Here is a 20,821-nt window from a genome sequence, read left to right as displayed (position 1 = left end):
ACCCTCTGCAGCACACACAGCTTGACCCCTAGACACAGGTCAACTCCAGTTCATGTCTTCCCTTACCTCGTGGACTTCCTAAGGGACTGGCATCTCCAAAGCCTGGGGTGTCGTGCTGAAATGGGACTGCACTTTCAGCATTAGCCTCTCTGGGCTCTTCTCAGGGACTCTATCCCTGCCACAGAGTGCCGGCCCTCGGATGCTCTCTATGACTCTTTCATGCCTTCAAAACCTGCATTAGCTGGATGATTCCTGCACTACCAGGTTTTACTGCCAGGATGAGGTGCAACCTTGACAGCCTTAGGCACACAGCTTCCATGACCCACCTCTGAGGAAACCTGTCCCGGATGATTTTAACTCAATGATACTGATCTTTTCTTAGTCTTCCTGATGCCTAAGCTCCTTCTCCATAACATCAATTGTCCCAGTGAACAGAGATTTCCCTTCAGTGGTTCTGATACCTTCTTAATCACAACTGGTTCTTCAGGCCCTGCTAACGAGAACCAGATTCTTAACTGAAAATAGCAAATGCCTTTGATAGTGTCAACAGACTCTCTAACTAGTCTCTGAAATATTTTAAGCTATACCTATTGTGAACATTGCGAACAACATTCTGATCTTCCAAGCTCCCATGGAAGATCAGAACCAAGCTATGGACACTCAATGGCATTTTTAGCCCAATGTTCCAAATCTTTTCACAATCTTCCCCCAAAACACGATCAAGTCTGTCACAGAAATACACCCCCCAATCCTGGTGCAAATGCCTGTCTTAGTTAGGGCTAATATTGTTCTGATGAAACACCATGGGTTAGAGAGATGACTCAGAGGTTAAAAGTACTGGCTGCTCTTCCAGAGGTCCTGAGTTCAATTCACAGCAACCACATGGTAGCTGACAACCATTTGTAATGAGATCTGGTGCCGTCTTTAGGCAGAACACTGTATGCACAGTAAGTAAATAAATCGTTTTTTGGAAGGAAAGAAAGGAAGGAAGGAAGGAAAAAGAAATATCATGACCAAAGCAACTTGGATGGGAAAGGTGTTTTTGACTTACACTTCGACATCACTGTTCATCAAAGGAGGTCAGAACAAAACCACAAATGGGGCAGTAACTGAGGACATGGACTGATGCAGAAGCCTTGGAAGGGTGCTAATTACTGGCTGGCTCTTCATGGATTGCTCAGCCTGCTTTCACATAGAGCTATGATCAGCAGCTCAGGGATGCTATGTCTCAAATGTGCCAGAAACTCCCCAGAAAGGGCACTTCCTACAGTGGGCCACAAACTCCCTCTCAAGTACTAATTAAGAAAATGCCTTATATTTAAAAAAAAAAAGTCCTCCAGCCTAGCTTGAAGACCCATCACATGGAGGCAGTTGTTTTTGAGATTCCCTTCATTCAGATGACTTTAGCTTGTATCTAGTGGACATGAAACGAACCAGCATACAACAACCCTACAAATTGGATGTAGTTTTTATGCTGTACTGTGTCAGCTTTAATTAAATTTATAGTTTTGAAGATATATAAAGAAAGGACAGACAGAAAATTAATATAATATTTAATGACATAAAAATAATTTTATCACACATATAAGAAAAATGGTGTTATATTAAGGAATATGTCAAATTTCACATGATATTATAACTTAAAGTTCATAGTTAAATAAACAAATATTTATACACATAAATACAAATAACACAGTGAATCTAGATGTTAATGTCTCTAAAATATACACAGTCTTGCTCATAGCTGATGTAACGTTCAGGAAGGTTGATTGAAGGATGTCAAGATGAGTGATATCACTGAGAGAGAGCAGGTTGGGTGAGGTGAGGTGCAGGGTCCTGGTCCAGGAAAGTTCTCTCCTCTTCGGCACAGGACTTACTCCTTCTCCTCATTCAATCTGGACAGCAACTTGGCTGAGGAAGACAGGGCTCTCCAGACTTCTGCTCTCACCACCTCCCAGGAACAGGGGCTGTGTTTCTTCTCTCTCAGGTAGGCAGTGATCCTGTGGAAGTATTTCCTCACAGCCACCAGGGAGTCTTCCTGGCTCAGGGGAGGTTCCTGCACCCCCACCTGCTGCATCAGACAGACCTGCAGGTCCTTGAGCTGCTGGTGGAGGCCAGTGCAGAATGTGTCTAGGAGGGTTGTCTCCCAAGCAGCAGATGAGTCCTTTGAGCTGAAGAGGATGAGGACCTGCTGGGTCAGCTCATGCAGGACAGGGATGGCTTGAGCCCTCTGGATCTGCTGGGCATCCACCTTCTCCAGAGGGAAAACAAAGTCCTTTCTGTCCTTCAGGCAGGAGAGAGGGGAGAGTCTCCTCATTTGTGCCAGGAGTGTCAAGGCTCCCTTGTTCCTGAGGTTATGAGTCGGAGGCAGGTCACATCCCAGCGAGCAGGTTGACCAGCAGCTCATCAGCACCAGGGCCATCAGGAAAGCACAGGGTCTGGCCATTGTGGATGTTGTGGATGCTGCTGGTCCTCAAGATTGAGTGGTCTTGAACCTTCCCCTCTAGGTTCTCTGAAGATCACCATTTGTGCATGTGTCTTAAATAGGGAATAGCAATACTTTCCATTTTCTGAATGCCCTCCCCTTACTTTCCAATTTTCTTTTCACTTTTTCCCATTCATTCTCTGCTTCTATGTGGCCATTTTTCCTCTACCATTTTGGGTTTCATTATTGCTTCTTCTTCCTTCTTTCAACAAAGCCATTTTAGAAGTTCTTTTCTGAATGAAATTTCTTTAACTTTTACCAAACCCATAACTTCTAATGTATAAAATGTCCTCATCTAATGTAAAGAATATATAAAAAAAATCATGTGTACATAGAAGCTATTGAATGGCTCATTCACCCACATTCCAGGACCATATGCTTGAGTACCCAATTGGTTTCCTAGCACTGATGAAAAACCAGGCACAGAAGCACATGCCTGTCATCCTGAAACTCAGGAGGAGACACAGACAGTCCCTAGAGCTCCAAGGCCATCCAATCTATATCTTGTCCTAGCTTAAGTGAGAACCTGTCCCAGAAAACAAGGCAGGGAGTGAGTGAGTTAGGAGCTGGACATTGATATCTGGTGTCAATCTGCATGAACACACACATGCAAATGCAAACACACAAACTTGTGTATATCCTCCAACCACACACACACACACACACACACTATAATGAACAAAGGTAAATTAAATGAAGAAAATACGATTTGAGCCAAGTGTGCTTGCTCTTGCCTTGATGATTAACATTCAGAAGGCAGAGGTTGAGGCATAGATCAAAGTGGTTGATCTATGTAGTCAGTTTCAGGACAGCCAGGGCACATAGAGAAACTCTGATGAAAAAAAAAATGATAAGAATAAGAAAGAAAATAGAACTCAAATATATTGAGAAGCTAGTTTTTTATACATTTATTGAAACGTGAAGGTGAATACATTTTATATTAATATCTAAATGTCATTGAACGAAGATGGCAGGGGTTGCCAGCATATACTGCTGAATTCCGAGGAGGCTAGGAGACTCACGGATGTTGCAAGGGGTGACAGCCCAGGGAAAGGGGTCTGCAGGGCCTGCAATAACTCTAGAACAACTAAGACAAAAATAAGGCAAGTCTCACGAGAAGATGCTTTAAAAATGCAACCTCTGTGGGCCATATTTCATAAAAAAATAATTTACAGGCAGGTTCACTGGCCACTAGGCAGCTGCAATCCTGCCAAACAAGCAAGTTAGCCAACTGACAAAGGCCAGGATGTATGGCACCTTCTTTTTTGTTAAAAATCTAGATCGCCTGGGGAGAGGTGTTGTTTTCCAAAGCTGGTGACTAAGTTGCAGGTGTTTCCCTAGCCCCTATGTCCTAGAATATTAATGAGCTTCCACCTTGGTTTACCTGGGGGATGAAAGGTGTTTTGGATAATAAACGCGGGTAGTTCTTCAGGATGGATGAAGCCCGAGATGCCCTTCTGTGATGACTGTGTGAACTGTCTCGTTATTTCCTCACACCTCCATACCGGTCCAGTTAGGGAAAATAGTTTTCTATATTGCAGCCTACGGGCTCTGACACAATGGTGCCAGCAACGTGGTGCTGACCGCTGATCTCCGAGAAAAGCCGGGGAAAAAACAAGACGTACAAAAGAGAACGAGGTGCTGACCACAGAACCCTGAGAACATCCGGAGAAAGGAGAAAGGACGGAGGAGAACGTAGGAGGCTGGTCCACGAACCCCTATAAACAAGAAAGAAGTGACCAGACGTGAGAAACCCGCGAGGAAAAAAATCAGTGGATGCGTGAGTAATGTGCTCTTAGATAACAAAATGGGACAGTAATATCGGGAGTAATATTTGTAAATATAGAAACATGGGACAAGGAGAAAGCAATCGGATGGCTATGCAGTTGGTTGAAGATATATTAAAAGACAGTAGAGAAAGAGTACAGCAACATCAGATACAGGAATTTTTAGAATTCATAGAGGAGATATGCCCTCGATTTTCCCAGCATAGAACCTTAGACATAGCCATATGGAAAGCAGTGGGAATGAGAATGCAACATTTTTGTAATTATGGACCAGGAAGCATCCCTGAAGATACGCCTTATTTCTGGATGCTAATACAGGAAAGGTTGGACTCAGATCTTGACCAGCAGGAGATAGTTCCATCCACACCACCTGAGGGGTTGCTAGATACTCTTTCAGAACAGAGCAGTTACAACAGGCCAGAGACTAATGATTCAGGCCTTGAAAGGAAGTCAGGATGAAACAGGCTCACATCTGTGGACTTCCACAAGTCAGAAAGAATATTGCAAATGCTTTCATTTTCAAAACAGTTCTCTATTGCTTTTATTCCTCTTTTTGTAGGGAGCAGTTCATTTGTGTGACCTAAAACATAAAGCTTCAGATACTAAGTTTGAAATAAATATTCATTTTCCCACTAAAACTCAAGCAAACCAATTATAAATTGAAAATGTCGTTTCTAATGAAAACCATCTGTGATAGAAAGTCAAAGTGCACACATACATGTATGTGTAACAGAGAAACCAGATTCATTTCAGATCCTAGTATTGCTCTTTGGTGAACAAAGTTTTAGCTTTAGTCTCCACCCCACTGTTTCTATTGCTTCCTTTAAATGGGAAATGATGTCCTCTGCTCTAAGAGCTTCCCTTACTGTGCAGAGACTGGACAGAGCCTTCACAGCCCAGAGACTCTTCAGGATAGAGAAGCAGACGATGTAATGAGTAGCCATAGGTGACTCATTACAGTTGATAGGGTTTTGCTGATATTTCTCTCTTAAGAACAAATTCCTGAAGGTCTTGAGATTGGGCTTCATATTCCCTTAAACTAAGAACTAATGTTGGCTGTGAAGTGGTAGTGAACACCTTTAATCCCAGTACTTGAAAGGCAGAGGAAGGAGGATCTCTGTGAGTTTGAGACAGCCTGGTCTACAACAACTAGTTCCAGGACAAGCTCCAAAACTACAGTGAAACCCTGTTTTGAAAAACAAAAAAACAAAACAACAAAAAAGAACTAATGTTAGCATCTCCTGTGTCTACTCTTTATGTACTAATGTCTACCGTGCCCTTCAGTCTGCAACAATGACCCTTTTCCCGAATGCTGAATGCTTCTTAGGCTCTTCTCTCTCTCTCTCTCTCTCTCTCTCTCTCTCTCTCTGTGTGTGTGTGTGTGTGTGTGTGTGTGAGAGAGAGAGAGAGAGAGAGAGAGAGAGAGAGAGAGAGAGAGAGTCTGATGTCAATGTAATGTCATTTTCCAAGTATCATGGAACTCACTCAGTGACTTAGGGTCTGTTCACACTCTCGGCTGCGCAGGGACACAATACCCTCCGTCCTCCTCTTGTAACCTATTCTCTGAGAGTGAGCGCACCACATCCTGATGGCTTCAGTTCTCATAGTGGATATGCTTTCTGCTTGGTTTTCAGAATCAGAAATCCTAGAGGATTACTGTTTTTATCTCTACTGTGTTCAAGTGAAGGGCATTTGTGATCTGACTCACATTGCCAGGATCAGAGTGTCAAGAATCTCCAGACTGTAACAACAAAAAATGTTTTATCCTTATAGTTAGAACATTTTCTAGCTTTTTTCTTAAGTTCATTTATAGTAGATAAGTATTAGTTGTTCTGAAAACATTATTTTTTATGATTCACACTTAATCAACAAATATTTGTTTGAAATAATTGGATGGGTGTGCAAATACACTGATGGCTGAGCATTTGATCACAATTATGCAGGAACCAAGCCTAAGGCTGTTTATGAAGTATGATTATAATAAGGAGTTAGGGTCCTCACATCCTCATCTCCATTCAATTCAAAACTGTATGGTAAAGATAATCAGACAATTCTTCCAGAGAGTAAAAACTTTATATTCTTCAACTGTATATACATTTTATTTATTTTACTGTATTTTTTATGTGTTCTTAATTTATTGGTGGGATTCTGCCCTTCTGTCTCTTCTTTACATTTACTCCATGATGTCAGAGATAAAATGACACAAATGGATACATCCGGTTCACATTTTGTGACAGTTAACTATTTGTTCAGTTATTTACTGATTTATTATTTTTTGGTCTTTTCTACTTTCCTAGAAAGCAAAAGCCAGTCTTGGTTCTTAGCATGGAAATAAAAATGTGATGTCAATTGTCATGAAAGCAAAAGAGAGGAAGTGCCTGTTGCTGCCCAGATGGGAAACAAATGCAGAAACGTTAGTAACTTCAATATAGCCCTCGGGGAAGTCCTAAAGTCATGAAATAAGAATTGATAATATGAAAATGACTGTGTGTTCAAAAGTGACAAAAGATTTAACGAAGTTTCAACAAAAGTTTAACAACATTCCACTCAGAAACAGAAACATCTGTCCTCAAATATACACGGAAGCACAAAGTGCAGTGGTGGGGGTGTTCTAACACCTGATTGCATGTGCTACAGCGTGACAGCAATCAGAAGAGCAGGACACTGTTACAATAGGAGATATGAGGGTCAGTGCAATGGAATAGTTGGCCCAGAAATAAATACACACCTACGTCCACCTAAATCACCAACAGCACACATTCAGGGTGAGGGTCTTTTCTGTAACCGTAGCTGGGAAAGTTAAACTAGATCTCTATCTGTCACTCTGTATCACAATCAAATCAAAATGATGAAAGACCTGCATGTAAGGGCAGAAACTTTGAAGTCAGTCAGACAGACACGGAGAAAACTCTTCATTGTAGTTACAGGTGAGGGCTTTGTGGAAAGAACTCGAACAGCCCAGGAAATAACAAGAAGTGAGAAATAGGAAATTGATCAAAATTAGCATAAAATTTCAAATCTTCTGCACAGTAAAGGAACAGTAGCTGAAGTGAATATATAGCCTACAGGGAGGAAGGAAAGCATTTTCACTATTCATCTGGCCAGGCATCAGATACAAGAAAGGATAAAGAATGTTAAAATGCCTAGACAATCTATAATTCTATTAATTAATGGGCAAATGAATGAAGAGACAGTTCTCCAAGAAGCTAGTGCAAAATGCCAATGTATACTAAAAAAATGTCCAGCATCATTAGCTGTCAGTGAAATTTCAAATTAAAACTACATTCATGTTTCATTCACTGCACGCAGAATGGGTGTCATCTAGTAAATGATGGTGAGAAATAGGTGTGCAGGATATTTTATTTGGTGTTAGTGATGTTACTTAATGCTAAGTGTAACTATGGATTTTCCTCATCAAAGTTCATGATGAAGCTAACATTTGATCCAGCTGTAGCACTCCTGTATATATATGTATCAGAAAGAACAAAGTGAAGTTACAATAGAAACATTTGTAAATTCATGTTTATTATGTTAACATTCACAATAGACAAATATTTAATTAGTCTAGCTGTACATTAAAAGGTGAAAGGATATTTAAAACATGTATATATAAAATTTGTGTTTGTGTCTGTCAATTCTATTAGCTATATGGCTATAAGAAAAATAAAAAAGAATAAACTACAAGATGTACGTATAAAATGAAGTAGAAGATTATTCAGATATAAAGCAGACAACATTATATGATTTATATGAATGAATCTGAGTAGATATCAAGAATATCAAAAATAGAACAGGTTGAAATGTTTGGGAAAAGAGGAGAGGCTTGTGGATGAGGGAATAGATAGACTACATTACAACACACAGAATGCAACTGTCACACTAAACTCCATGCTATTTCAAATACATCACACATTTTGACCACAGGACATAGGAGAATCAGTTTGATACTAACCCAGAAGTTCACTTTTGCTGTCTACCTATCACAGTGGGAAGGTGCTTTTCATATTGCAAGGGGAGAATCCATGAAATACCTTATTAGGCTCTGCACCCTGTGAGATAAGATAGTGACGGGCCTGGAAAGCTATGCTCACTAGTGCAATGGTGGCATGAATGAATGTGAATTATCAACAACAGTCTAATGGGACCTCTGCCCAGCTCCAAAAGAGGAAACTCATGTCCAGTATGGTCGCCTGGCCAAAAACCCATGTCTAGGGAGCTCAGAAACCCTATTATTATTATTTTGTTGTTGTTGTTGTTGTTATATGGTCACAGTATCAGACAGCCTTTTAAAGACTTAACACTTATACCCTTAGGCTAGTAAAATACTTAACCCTCTTCAAAGAAACTTCTTTATACAGGAGACAGTGGTTAATAGAGAAATTTATACTTAAACAAATGGCAGGGCATAATCAACAGTGAGTGCTTGCCCCTAGATGGAAGGTTAAATTCACACCTCCTTCCCCAACCTAGATTCATGCACACTGTAGAAGGGGCAGAAGGGTTGTAAAGACAAAGGTTGGGGAAGATTGCTGAATCCATCTCCTGAACACAACAGCACTGTCGCACTCATGAGCTAAGGCAGCTGTGATTGTTAAAAGAAGTGTAGACAAGGTCAAGGCAGCCACCACTCCAGCATGGAGAGAGGAGGGGCTGAAATTCCCCATCCCTATCCGAGGAGCCACTGGCAGCTGATGGCTGCTGAGGGAGAGTTTCTCCAGCGGTGTTTCCTAAGGTAGATGACATATTCTTCAGTGGACGTCACCCTGTACCTATGCAAACATGTGAAGTACTAACAGGACTAGTTGGGCTAAAATAAAAGACAGAGTGAAGCAAGACATGATGTTAGCATGTGTGGAGAATGTGTAGAGAATGTGGAGGGGAGGTCTAGGAAGAGTCAGGCAGGGAACAGAGTGTGTAGATGATCTACATACATAGTATTCATGTATAAAATTACCAAAGAGGAAAGAAAATTTTAAAAATTGTACCATCACAATTACATATGAAAATATATTCTCCTTTACTATTGTACAACAGATTAACTAAAGAGAACAGTTGTATACTGTATATTATAAAATACTACAGGATAAGATATTAGGATTTTCAGACCTAAAGAAATGATGCTACTACATGATGGGCTTGTCTGCTTATATTTAAGCACCATGCAATTTACACCTGTACCCTCTAAATGTTTGTGCCTTTTACATTGTAATATTAGTTTAAATAAATAAGAGTGAGAATATATCAAGGATGGAAATTTGTAAAACTTACAAGAAACAAATTTACAAAGCACAGGAAACCTTTATTACATACAGAGAAATGTTTTATTACGTTAAATATCATGTAAAATGGTATTATAACTTAAATTTCATAGTTAAATAAATATTTATACACATAAATATAAATAACTGGGTGAATCTAGAAGATAATGTCCCTCCAATATACACAGTCTTGCTCATAACTGATAAAACATCCAGGAAGGTTGATTGAAGAATGTCAAGATGAGTGATACCAGTTTGGGAGCAGGATTGGTGAGGTGAGGTGGAGGGTCCTAGTTCAGGAGAGTTCTCTTCACTCTGGCTCAGGACTTACTCCTTGTCTTCACTTAATCTTGACAACAACCTGGCTGAGGAAGACAGGGCTCTCCAGACTTCTGCTCTCACCACCTCCCAGGCACAGGGGCTGTGTTTCTTCTCTCTCAGGTAGGCAGTGATCCTGTGGAAGTATTTCCTCACAGCGTCCAGGGAGTCTTCCTGGGTGAGGGGAGGTTCCTTCACCCCCAACTGTGGCATCAGACAGGCCTGCAGGTCCTTGAGCTGCTGGTGGAGGCCAGTGCAGAATGCGTCTAGGAGGGTTGTCTCCCAAGCAGCAGATGAGTCCTTTGAGCTGAAGAGGATGAGGACCTGCTGGGTCAGCTCCTGCAGGACAGGGATGGCTTGAGCCCTCTGGATCTGCTGGACATCCACCTTGTCCAGAGGGAAAGCAAAGTCCTTTCTGTCCTTCAGGCAGGAGAGAGGGGAGAGTCTCCTCATTTGTGCCAGGAGTGTCAAGGCTCCCTTGTTCCTGAGGTTATGAGTCTGAGGCAGGTCACATCCCAGAGAGCAGGTTGACCAGCAGCTCATCAGCACCAGGGCCATCAGGAAAGCACAGTGCCTGGCCATTGTGGATATGTGGATGCTGCTGGTCCTCAGAGCTGAATGGTCTTGAAACGTCCCACTGTAGGTTCTCTGTAGATCATCATTTGTGCATGTGTCTTAAATAGGGAAGAGCACGACTTTCCATTTTCTGAATGTCCTCCCCTTACTTCCCAATTCTCTTTTCACTTTCATTCATTCTCTGCCTGTATCTGGGCATCATTTCTCAACCATTCGGGTTTTCATTTTTGTGTCAACTTTTCCTTTTTCCAACGACAAAGCCATTTCAGAGCTTCTCTCCTAAGTGACTTTTCATTAACACTTACGGTATGGATATACATCAAATGTATGAAATTTGCTCATCTAATATATAGAATGAACATTCTTTCAAATTTCATTCAAAAAGTGTACTTAAAAGATTAGAATTTATAGGTGAATTGAGTCCATTAATATTAAGTGATATTAATGACCATTGGTTGTTGACTCCGGTTATTATTATTTTTTGTTTATTTGTTTAATAGAGTTTGTATGTGTCCCTTTTTTGAGTTAAGCTCGTGAAGGGTCGCTAGATGTCTGAGTTATTGTAGGTAATGTTGGCAATGTTGGATTCCTTGGGTTGCGATTTTCCTTCTATTACTTTCAGTAAGGCTGGGTTTGTGGCTACGAATTGTTTAAATTTGTTCTTATCTTGGAATATTTTGTTTTCTCGATTGATAGTGAACGATAGTTTGGCTGGGTATAGTAGTCTGGGTTTGCATCCATGCTCTCTTAGTTTCTGCAGTACCTCTATCCAGGACCTTCTGGCTTTCATGGTTTCCATAGAGAAGTCCGGTGTAAGTCTGATAGGTTTACCTTTATAAGTTACTTGCCCTTTTTCCTTTGCAGCTCTTAATATTCTTTCTTTAATCTGTATGTTTTGTGTTTTGATTATTATATGGCGAGGGGATGTTTTTTTTTTTTTTGATCAAGCCTATTCGGTGTTCTGTATGCTTCTTGAACTTTCATAGGAATATCATTCTTTATGTTGGGAAAGTTTTCTTCTATAATTTTGTTGAATATATTTTCTGGTCCTTTGATCTGCAGTTCTTCTCCTTCTTCGATCCCTATTATTCTTAGATTTGGTTTTTTTATTGTGTCCTAGATTTCTTGAATGTTTTGTGATGAGAATTTATTGGATTTGCTGTTTTCTTTGATCAGAGCATTTATTTTCTCTATGGTATCTTCAGACTCTGAGATTCGTTCTTCCATCTCTTGTATCCTATTGGTTATGCTTGATTCTGTAGTCTCTGTTCGTTTACCTAGATTTTCCATATTTAGCCGGCCCTCGTTTTGTGTTTTCTTCATTGACTCCATTTCAGTTTTCAATTCTTGAACTGTTTCCATTACCTGTTTGATTGTTTTTTCTTGGTTTCCTAGTGTATCATTCATGGATTTACTCATTTCTTCGAACTTTTTCTTATATTTCTCATCCATTTCTTAACTCATTTCTTCAATCTTTTTGTTGTACTTCTCATCCAGTTCTTTAAGGGAGTTATTCATATCCTGTTGAATTATTCATATCCTGTTGACTCTATTGCTTTCATAATGGCATTTTTTTCCGCTTCTTCTGAATTAAGAGGTTCAAGACCTTCGATTGTAGGGTCCTGGGTATCTGGTGTTTTCATGTTGTTTTTTAGATTGTTGGAGAAGTTCTTGCCTTGGCATCTGCCCATCTCTTCCTTCAAATGCTCTCTATTGGATCTTCTGGTACCAGGTCAGGTTCCCTTGTTGGGCAGGGACTTCACTGACAGAAGGTCAGATTGTTCTCTGGACAGAGGAGAGGGTGCCTGAACCGGCCTTGGCCCACAACCATACTGATGAACATTTTGCATATCACCAAAGAACCCTCATCTTGCAATGGAGGGAGATGGAGGAGGAGACCCACGTCGAAACACTGGACCTAGCTCCCTAGGTCCAAACGAGAGGCAGAAGGAAGGAGAACGTGAACAAAGAAGGCAAGAGCAGAGGAAACCTTCATCCGACGTTGGATGGCGATACAGACGGAGACCCATATTGGAGCACTGGACGGAACCCTCCACGGTCCAAATGAGGAGCAGAAGGAGGAAGAAAATGAAAAAAGAAATCAGGACTACGATGGGCGCCATCACCCACTGATACAAGGGAACTGATCTAATGAGAGTTCACCAAGGCCAGCTGGACTGGAACTGAATGAGCACGTGATCTAACCAGATTCTCTGAATGTGGCCGGATTCTCTGGATGTGACTGGCCCAGAGTCTTTCTGAAAAGCCATTGACAATGACACTGGGACTTGTTTCCTCTGTATATACTGGATTTTTGGGATCCAGTCTGTTTGGATACTCACCTTCCTGGACCTGGAGGGAGGGGGGAGGAACTTGAACTTCCCACAGGGCAGGAAAGCCTGACTACTCTTAGGGATGGAGAGGGAGGAGGAGAGGGAGTGGGGGGAGTGGGAGGGTGGTGGGAGGAGGGGCTGAAATGGAAACTTTTATAATTTAATAAAATTTTTAAAAAAAGATTAGAATTTATTCACCATTAAATTTGTAGACTAATTTTTATTTCCTGCATACATTATACAACTAAAAGGTAGTTCTTGATACAAATTAATTTTTTTACAAGTAATAAATTATAATACTGGCAATGATATAATTAAATTCATTCAATGTTTTTATAAATTAATGATTTATTTTCTTCACATTCACGTTTCATTTTCCTTTTTTCTGCTTTTTTATTTTTCCTTTCATTAATTTATACTTCCTTCTGTCCTCCTATTCTTCTCCCACCGCCCCACTCTCCCTCCTCCCTCTTCCCTCCTCCCTCCTTAAGAGAGGGCAGGTTAGCCTGCCCTGTGGGAAGTCCAAGGCTCTTCACCCTCCATGCAGGCCTAGGGAGGTATGCATCCAAATAGACTAGGGTCCCAAAAAGCCAGCACATGCAGTAGAAACAGGTCCCAGTGTTATTATCGATGACTTCTCAGTCCACCCCCATTGGCAGTCACATTCAGAGAGTCTGGTTTGATCACATGCTTGTTCAGTCCCTGTCCAGCTGACTTTGGTGAGCTCCCATTAGATCAGGCACACTGCTCAGTGGGTGGATCAACCCCTCACAGTCCTGACTTCCTTTCTAATCTTCTCTGTCCTTCTTCTCTTCAACAGGACCTTAGGAGTTCAGTCCATTGCTCTGATGAGGTTCTCTGTTTCTATCTCCATCCATCACTGGACAAAGAGTCTATGGTGATATTCGAGATAATCATCAGTGTGATAGTGGAGCAAGGCCAGTTCAGGCACCTTCTCCTCTGCTGTCCAAGGATCTAGCTGGGGACCTCCCCATGAACACCTGGGATCCCCTCTAGAGCCCAGTCTCTTGCCAACTCTAAAATGGCTCCCTTAACGTAGGTATCTTCTTCCCTGCTCCTATATCTGTCCTTCCTACATCTCCACCCTCCAACTCCAAGTTCTCCCGAGTCTTTCCCTTCTTCCTTCTCTCTCCCCCTCTCCATTTACCCAACCCCAACCCTTTCCACACCCCCATGATCCCAACTTTTGCCCAGCAATCTTCTTTACTTCCCATTTCCAGGAGGATCTATATACATTTTTCTTTGGGTTCACCTTGCTATTTGGCTTCTCTAGGCTTGTGATCAATAGGCTCAATGTTGTTTGTTTATGGCTAGAGTCCACTAATAAATGAGTACATACCACTTATGTACTCATATTTATCTTTTTGGGTCTGGGTTATCTCACTCAGGATAGTGTTTACTATTTCCATCCATTTGCATGCAAAATTCAAGATCAATCAGAAGAGATGGAGATGGACACTTCATAATCATAACAGGAACAATTCATCAGGAAGAAGTCTCAATCCTAAATATCTATGCCCCTAATATAAAAAGCACCCAAATATGTAAAAGAAACATTACTAGAACTCAAAGCAAACATCAAACCCTACACACTAATAGTAGGAGACATTAGCACTCCTCTCTCACCAATGTACAGGTCAATCAGACAGAAACCTAACAGAGAAATAAGAGAACTAATGGAGGTAATGAATCAAATGGACTTAACAGACATCTATAGAACATTCCACCCAAATAGGAAAGCATATATGTTCTTCTCAGCATCTCATGAAACCTTCTTGAAAATTGATCACATGCTTGGTAACAAAGCAAACTTCCACAGATACAAAAAGGTTTTAGTAACGTCTTGTCTTATTTGATCACCATGGAATAAACTTAGAATTTAACAGCAATTCTACCCCCAGAAAGCCTACAAACTCATGGAAACTGACCAGTCAACTACTGAACCACCCTTGGGTCAGGGAAGAAATAAAGAAAGAAATTAAAGTCTTCCTTGAATTCAATGAAAATAAAGACACAACATACCCAAACCTATGGGACACTATGAAAGCAGTACTAAGAGGAAAGTTCATATCACTAAGTGCCCACATTAAAAAAACAGAGAAAGCACACATTAGAGACTTAACAGCACAGCTGAAAGTTCTAGAAAAAAAAAGAAGCAGACTCACCCAGGAGGAGTAGAAGACTAGAAATAATCAAACTGAGGGCCGAAATCAACAAAATAGAAATACAGAAAACAATCCAAAGAATCAATGAAACAAAGACCTGGTTCTTTGAGAAAATCAACAAGATTGACAAACCCCTAGTCAAACTAATCAAAAGGCGGAGAGAGAACACACAAATTAATAAGATCAGAAATGAAAAGAGGGACATAACAACAGACACTGAGAAAATTCAGAGAATCATTAGTCTTACTACAAAAGCTTATATGCTGCAAAGTTGGAAAATATAAAAGAAATGGACTTGTTTTAGATAAATACCATATACCAAAATTGAATCAAGACCAGGTGAACATTTTAATAGACCTATAAGTCGTGATGAAATGGAAGCTGTCATAAAAAGAAAAAAAAACCTCCAAACAACAAAAAATAAAAGCCCAGGACCAGATGGTTTTAATGCATAATTTTACCAGAACTTTCAAGAAGAGCTGATACCTATACTCCATAATGTGTTTCACATAATAGAAACAGAAGAGTCATTGCCAGACTCTTTTTATGAAGCTATAATTACCCTGATAGCAAAACCACACAAAGACTCACAAGAAAGAGAACTACAGACAAGTCTTGCTCATGAACATCGAGCAAACCAAATCCAAGAACACATCAAAAAAATTATTCGTTATGATCAAGTAAGCTTCATCCCAGAGATGCAGGGCTGGTTCAACATACGAAAATCTATCAATGTAATCCATCATATAAATGAACTGAAAGAAAAAAAACCATATGAGCATTTCATTAGATGCTGAAAAAGCATTTGACAAAATTCAACACCCCTTTATGATAAAGGTGTTGGAGAGATTAGGGATACATATCTAAATATAATAAAAGCTATTTACAGCAAGCCAACAGCTAATATCAAATTAAATGGAAAGAAACTCAAAGCCATTCCACTAAAATCAGGAACAAGACAAGGCTGTCCACTCTCACCGTATCTCTTCTACATAGTGCTTGAAGATCTAGCAAAAGCAGTAAGACAACATAGGAGATCAAAGGGATTCGAATCGGAAAGGAAGAAGTCAAACATTCGTTATTTGTAGATGATATGATAGTGAACATCAGTGACCCCAAAAACTCTACCAAAGAACTTCTACAGCTGATAAATACCTACAGTGATGTGGCAGGATACAAGATCAACTCCAAAAAGTCAGTAGCCCTCCTATTCACCAAGGATAGAGAAGGAGAGAGGGAAATCAGAGAAACTTCACCTTTCACGATAGCCACAAATAGCATAAAGTATCTTGGGGTAACTCTTACCAAGGAAGTGAAAGATCTGTTTGACAAGAACTTTAAGGCTTTGAAAAAAGAAATTAAAGAGAATACCAGAAAATGGAAGGATCTCCCATGCTCTTGGATGGGAAGGATCAACGTAGTAAAAACGGCAATTCTACCAAAGGCAATCTATAAATTCAATGAGATCCCCATCAAAAACCCAACAAAATTCTTCACAGACCTTGAGAGAACAATAATCAACTTTTATGGAAAAACAAAAAACCCAGGATAGCCAAAACAATCTTATACAATAAAGGAACTTCCAGAGGCATTACCATCCCTGACTTCAAACTCTATTACAGAGCTACGGTAATGAAAACAGCTTGGTATTGGCATAAAAACAGAGAAGTTGACCTATGGAATCGAATAGACGACCCAGATATTAACCCACAAACCAATGAACACCTGATTTTCGACAAAGGAAGAAAGAAAGCAACTTCAACAAATGATGCTGGCATAACTGGATGTCAACCTGTAGAAGCAGGGCTGCAGAGGGAGGAGAGGGTGTGGAGAAGCAGGAGGAGATTGGGAGGAGGGAGCAAAGTGTAAATAATTGAATGGAAAAATAAAAATTAAAAAAAATTAAAAAGAATGAAAATAGATCCATATCTATCACCATGCACTTTTCATTTTCTTAACTCATTAATTCATATGCAGATAATGCTTGTCTTTTCTGGGTACTAGCTATTCATAAAACATTATGCATGCTTGTCCTCTTTATGGTTTCATATTATTAATGTTTTACAATTTTAAGTAGAATTAATAAAGATTTATGTACCATTCACATTTAATTCTTTAACCTAATTGACAGAGCTGGAGAAGTAGTTCAGGTAATGTAGTTCAGGTTCAGTTCTTCCGTAACACACATCAAGTCCTGTGTTTTCTTTTCAGTTCATTGTATTATATATAGAGGTACATACATGTCATCCAGCACTCAGGAGATGGAACCGTGATGATCAGAATTGTGGGAAACCCTCAACTACAGAGTGAGTTTTAACCTTCCTAGACTACATTTGACTTTGCCTAGAGACATGGTTAAGTAGTTAAGAGCACAGACTGCTCTTGCAGATGAATTCCCAGCACCCATATTAGTCAGCTCAAAACTGCCTTTAACCTCCTGTCAAAGGGTCAGCTTTCATGTGCCCACCCATATGCAGATAGACATGCAAAGACATGATGCAAACAAAAATAAAAACTTAAAAAATATTACCTCATCTTCAGACGCTTCATGGCTCAAACATCAGCAAAACCATCCAGTTGACCATGGAAAGCCCATAGGTCACCAAATGCCACCTCTTATAACAGATATAATGGCTCCCACAGGAAGTCCACAAAGTCTGGCACATTAAGTTGGGGCAGGACTAAGCCCCTCGCCCCTGCATTAACGCTGAGCAAGGTGTGGACTCCAATAAGCAAGCTCATTCACCAAGGATAGATCCTGGTCTTACTGCCAGGGGCCTTACTGATAGTTCAAGATTCAACAGTGTATCCCACATATGGAGGGCCTACTTCAGTCCCATGGACGCTCCACAGCTGTCAGTTCAGAGTTCCTGAGTTTCCACGAGCTTGTTTCAGCTGACTGTAGTTTTCTACCTCATGATCTTGACCTCCTTTGCTCATATATTCCCTCCTCCCTCTCTTCGATTGGATTCCTAGACCTCGGCCTGGGGCTGACTTGTGGATCTCTGTATCTGGTTCCATCAGTTCCTGGATGAAGGCTCTATGATGATAGTTGTGGTATTCACCAATCTGATTACAGTGGAAGGCCAGTTCAGGCTCCCTCTCCACTATTTCTAGAAGTCTTATCTGGAGTCGTTCGTGTGGATTCTTGGGGATTTCTCTAGCAGCAGGTTTCTCCCTAACCTTATAGTCACTCTCTTTATCAAGATCTCCCTTTCATTGCTCTCCCACTTCAACCACTCTGTTCCCTCATGTTCTCATCTCCCATGCCCTCCCCTTTAGCGTTCCCCCTTGCACCCAATTTACCAAGAAGATTTCATCTAATTGCCCTTCCCAGGGTGATCCATGTATCTCGCTTATTGTCTTCCTTGTTCCCTAACTTCTCAGGAGCTGTGGATTGTGGACTGGTTATCCTGTGCTTTACTTTTAATATCCACTTACGAGTGAATACATACCATGTTTATCTTTCTGGGTTGGGTTACCTCACTCAAAATGTTTTTTTCCTAGTTCCATCCATTTGCCTGCATATTTAATGATATCGTTTTTTTGTTTTTTGTTTGTTTGTTTGTTTTAGCTGAGTAATACTCCATTGACTAAATGTACCACATTTTATTTATTCATTCTTCAGTTGAGGGACATCTAGGTTGTTTCCAGGCTATTACGAATAATGCTGCTATGAACACTGTTGAGCAAGTGTCCTTGTGCCATATTGAGTGTCTTTTGGGTATATGCCCAGGAGTGGTATTGCTGGGTCTTGAGATTGAATGATTCCCATTTTCTGTGAAAGCGCCATACTGGTTTCCAAAGTGGCTGTACAAGTTTGCACTCCTATCAGCAGTAGAGGAGAGATTTTCCCTAACTCCACATGTTCTCCAATATAAGCTGTCCTTACTATTTTTGATTTTTAGCTATTCTGGCAGGTATAAGATGGAATATCAGTGTTGTTTTGATTTGATTTGCATTTTCCTGACAATCAAGAATGTTGAGTAATTCTTTAAATGCTTTTTGGCCATTTGAGATTCTTCTGTTGTGGACTGGTGAGATCACTGAGACATTAAACGCTAGGCTCACAACCAGAAATCTAAGAGATTCTTCTGTTAGACTTCTCTGTCTAGGTGGATACCTCATTTTTTATTGGATTACTTGTTCTTTCAATGTCTAGTTTCTTGAGTTTTATATATATATATTGGAGATCAGTCCTCTGTTTGATGTGGGGTTGTTGAAGATCTTTTACCATTCTGTAGTTTACAGTTCTATCTGTTGACTGTGTCCTTTGTTTTACAAAAGCTTCTAAGTTTTAGGAGTTCCCACTTAGTAATTGTCACTCTCAGTTCTATGCTACTTGCGTTATATTTAAAATGGTCTTTTTGCCAATGTGTTCCAGCCTTATTTCTTCTTTCTCTTCTATGATGTTCAGTGTGGTGGTATTTATATTGAGGTCTTTGATCCATTTGGACTTGAGTTTTGTGCATGGTGGTAGATATTTATCTATTTGTATTCTTGTACATGTTGACTTCCAGTTATGCCAGCAACATTTTTGTAAGATGTTTTCTCTTACCCATATCTGTTGTTAGGTCCCATTATACATTTCTTATTTTGTTAATTTGGATATTCTCTCTTTCCCTTTTCATTAGTTTGGATAAAGATTTGTCTATTTTGTTGATTTTCTTGAAGAACTAACTCTTTTTTATTCATTCCTTCTATTATTTCCTTGTTTCTATTTTGTTGATTTCAGCTCTCAATTTGATTATTTCTTGCCATCTAGTTTTACTGGATGAGTTTGCTTCTTTTTATTCTAGAGTTTACAGGTATTCTGCTAATTCACTAGTGTGAGATTTTTTTCAGCTTCTTTCTGTTGACATTTAGTGCTATGAACTTTCATTTCAGCATTACTTTCATTGTGTCCCATAAGTTTGGGTATAATAATATATTATGTGTCATTTTCATTGAATTTTAGGAAGTCTTTAATTTCTTTCTCATTTTTTTCCTTGACTCAGTGGTGATTTAGTCAAACATTTTCTCTTTTTATGAGTTTATGGGCTTTCTACAATTAGTGTTGTTGTTGAATTCTAACTTTAAGCCAGGATGATCTGATAAGACACACAGAGTTATTCCAATTTTTGCATCTGTTGATATTTGGTGAGAGTGAAGTGATGAAGTCTCCCACTATTAATTAGTGTGTTGTGCTTGGTGTGTAATTTAAACTTTAGTAATGTTTCTTCTACAAATGTGACTGCCCTTCTATTTGGGATATAGATGTTTAGAATTGAGACTTCATTTTGGTAGATTTTTCCTCTGACGGATATGAAATGACCTTCTTCATCTCTTTGGACTAATTTTTGTTTGAAGTCTATTTTGTTAGATAGTAGGAGAGCTATGCCAGCTTGTTTCGTAGGTCCATTTGATTGGAAAACTCTTTTCCTCACACTTTACTCTGAGGTAATGACTGTCTTTGTAGCTGAGTGTGTTTTTTTTTTAATTTTGTCTTTGCTCTTTGTTATCATTGTTACGTATACAGTGTTCTGTCTGTATGAATGTCTGCAGGCCAGAGAGGGCACCAGATCTCCTCACTGATGGTTGTGAGCCACCATGTGGTTGTTAGGAATTGAATTCAAGACATCTAGAAGAGCAGCCAGTGCTCTTAATTGCTGAGCCATCACTCCAATGCACTGTTCTTGTTCTTTCCAAAAAAATTTTTACTTAATTCATTTATTAACTCTTGTAGGGGATGGCAGGTAACATATCACACTTGGAAGACAGAGGAGAAGTAGCAAAAATCAGTTTTTTCCTTCCATCAGGTCCCACTCAGGGTGACAGGCTTAACAGCAAACACCTTTTGTCTTTATTCACTGAGCACTGGGGCCATTCTTGCGAATTC

General features: G+C 39.9%; 2 protein-coding genes across 2 annotated transcripts; both read right to left on the bottom strand.

Moving 5' to 3' along the window:
* Positions 1-1,873: 1,873 nt before the first annotated feature.
* On the bottom strand, positions 1,874-2,494 carry LOC148122767 (interferon alpha-12-like). The gene has a single exon (XM_087903884.1). It carries the CDS (start codon positions 2,444-2,446, stop codon positions 1,874-1,876), a length of 573 nt encoding a protein of 190 aa, XP_087760010.1. The 5' UTR covers positions 2,447-2,494.
* Positions 2,495-9,857: 7,363 nt separating this feature from the next.
* LOC125412585 (interferon alpha-12-like) lies at positions 9,858-10,430 on the bottom strand. Its single transcript, XM_048453442.3, has one exon. The coding sequence runs from the start codon at positions 10,428-10,430 to the stop codon at positions 9,858-9,860; it is 573 nt and encodes a 190-aa protein (XP_048309399.3).
* Between the last annotated feature and the right edge of the window lie 10,391 nt (positions 10,431-20,821).

The sequence above is a fragment of the Myodes glareolus genome, chromosome 3, assembly GCF_982192425.1.
Source record: "Myodes glareolus chromosome 3, mMyoGla1.1, whole genome shotgun sequence".
Lineage (NCBI taxonomy): Eukaryota > Metazoa > Chordata > Mammalia > Rodentia > Cricetidae > Myodes > Myodes glareolus.
The sequence above is the reverse complement of the archived record's forward strand: the minus strand, read 5'-3'. Positions and strand labels throughout refer to the sequence as shown.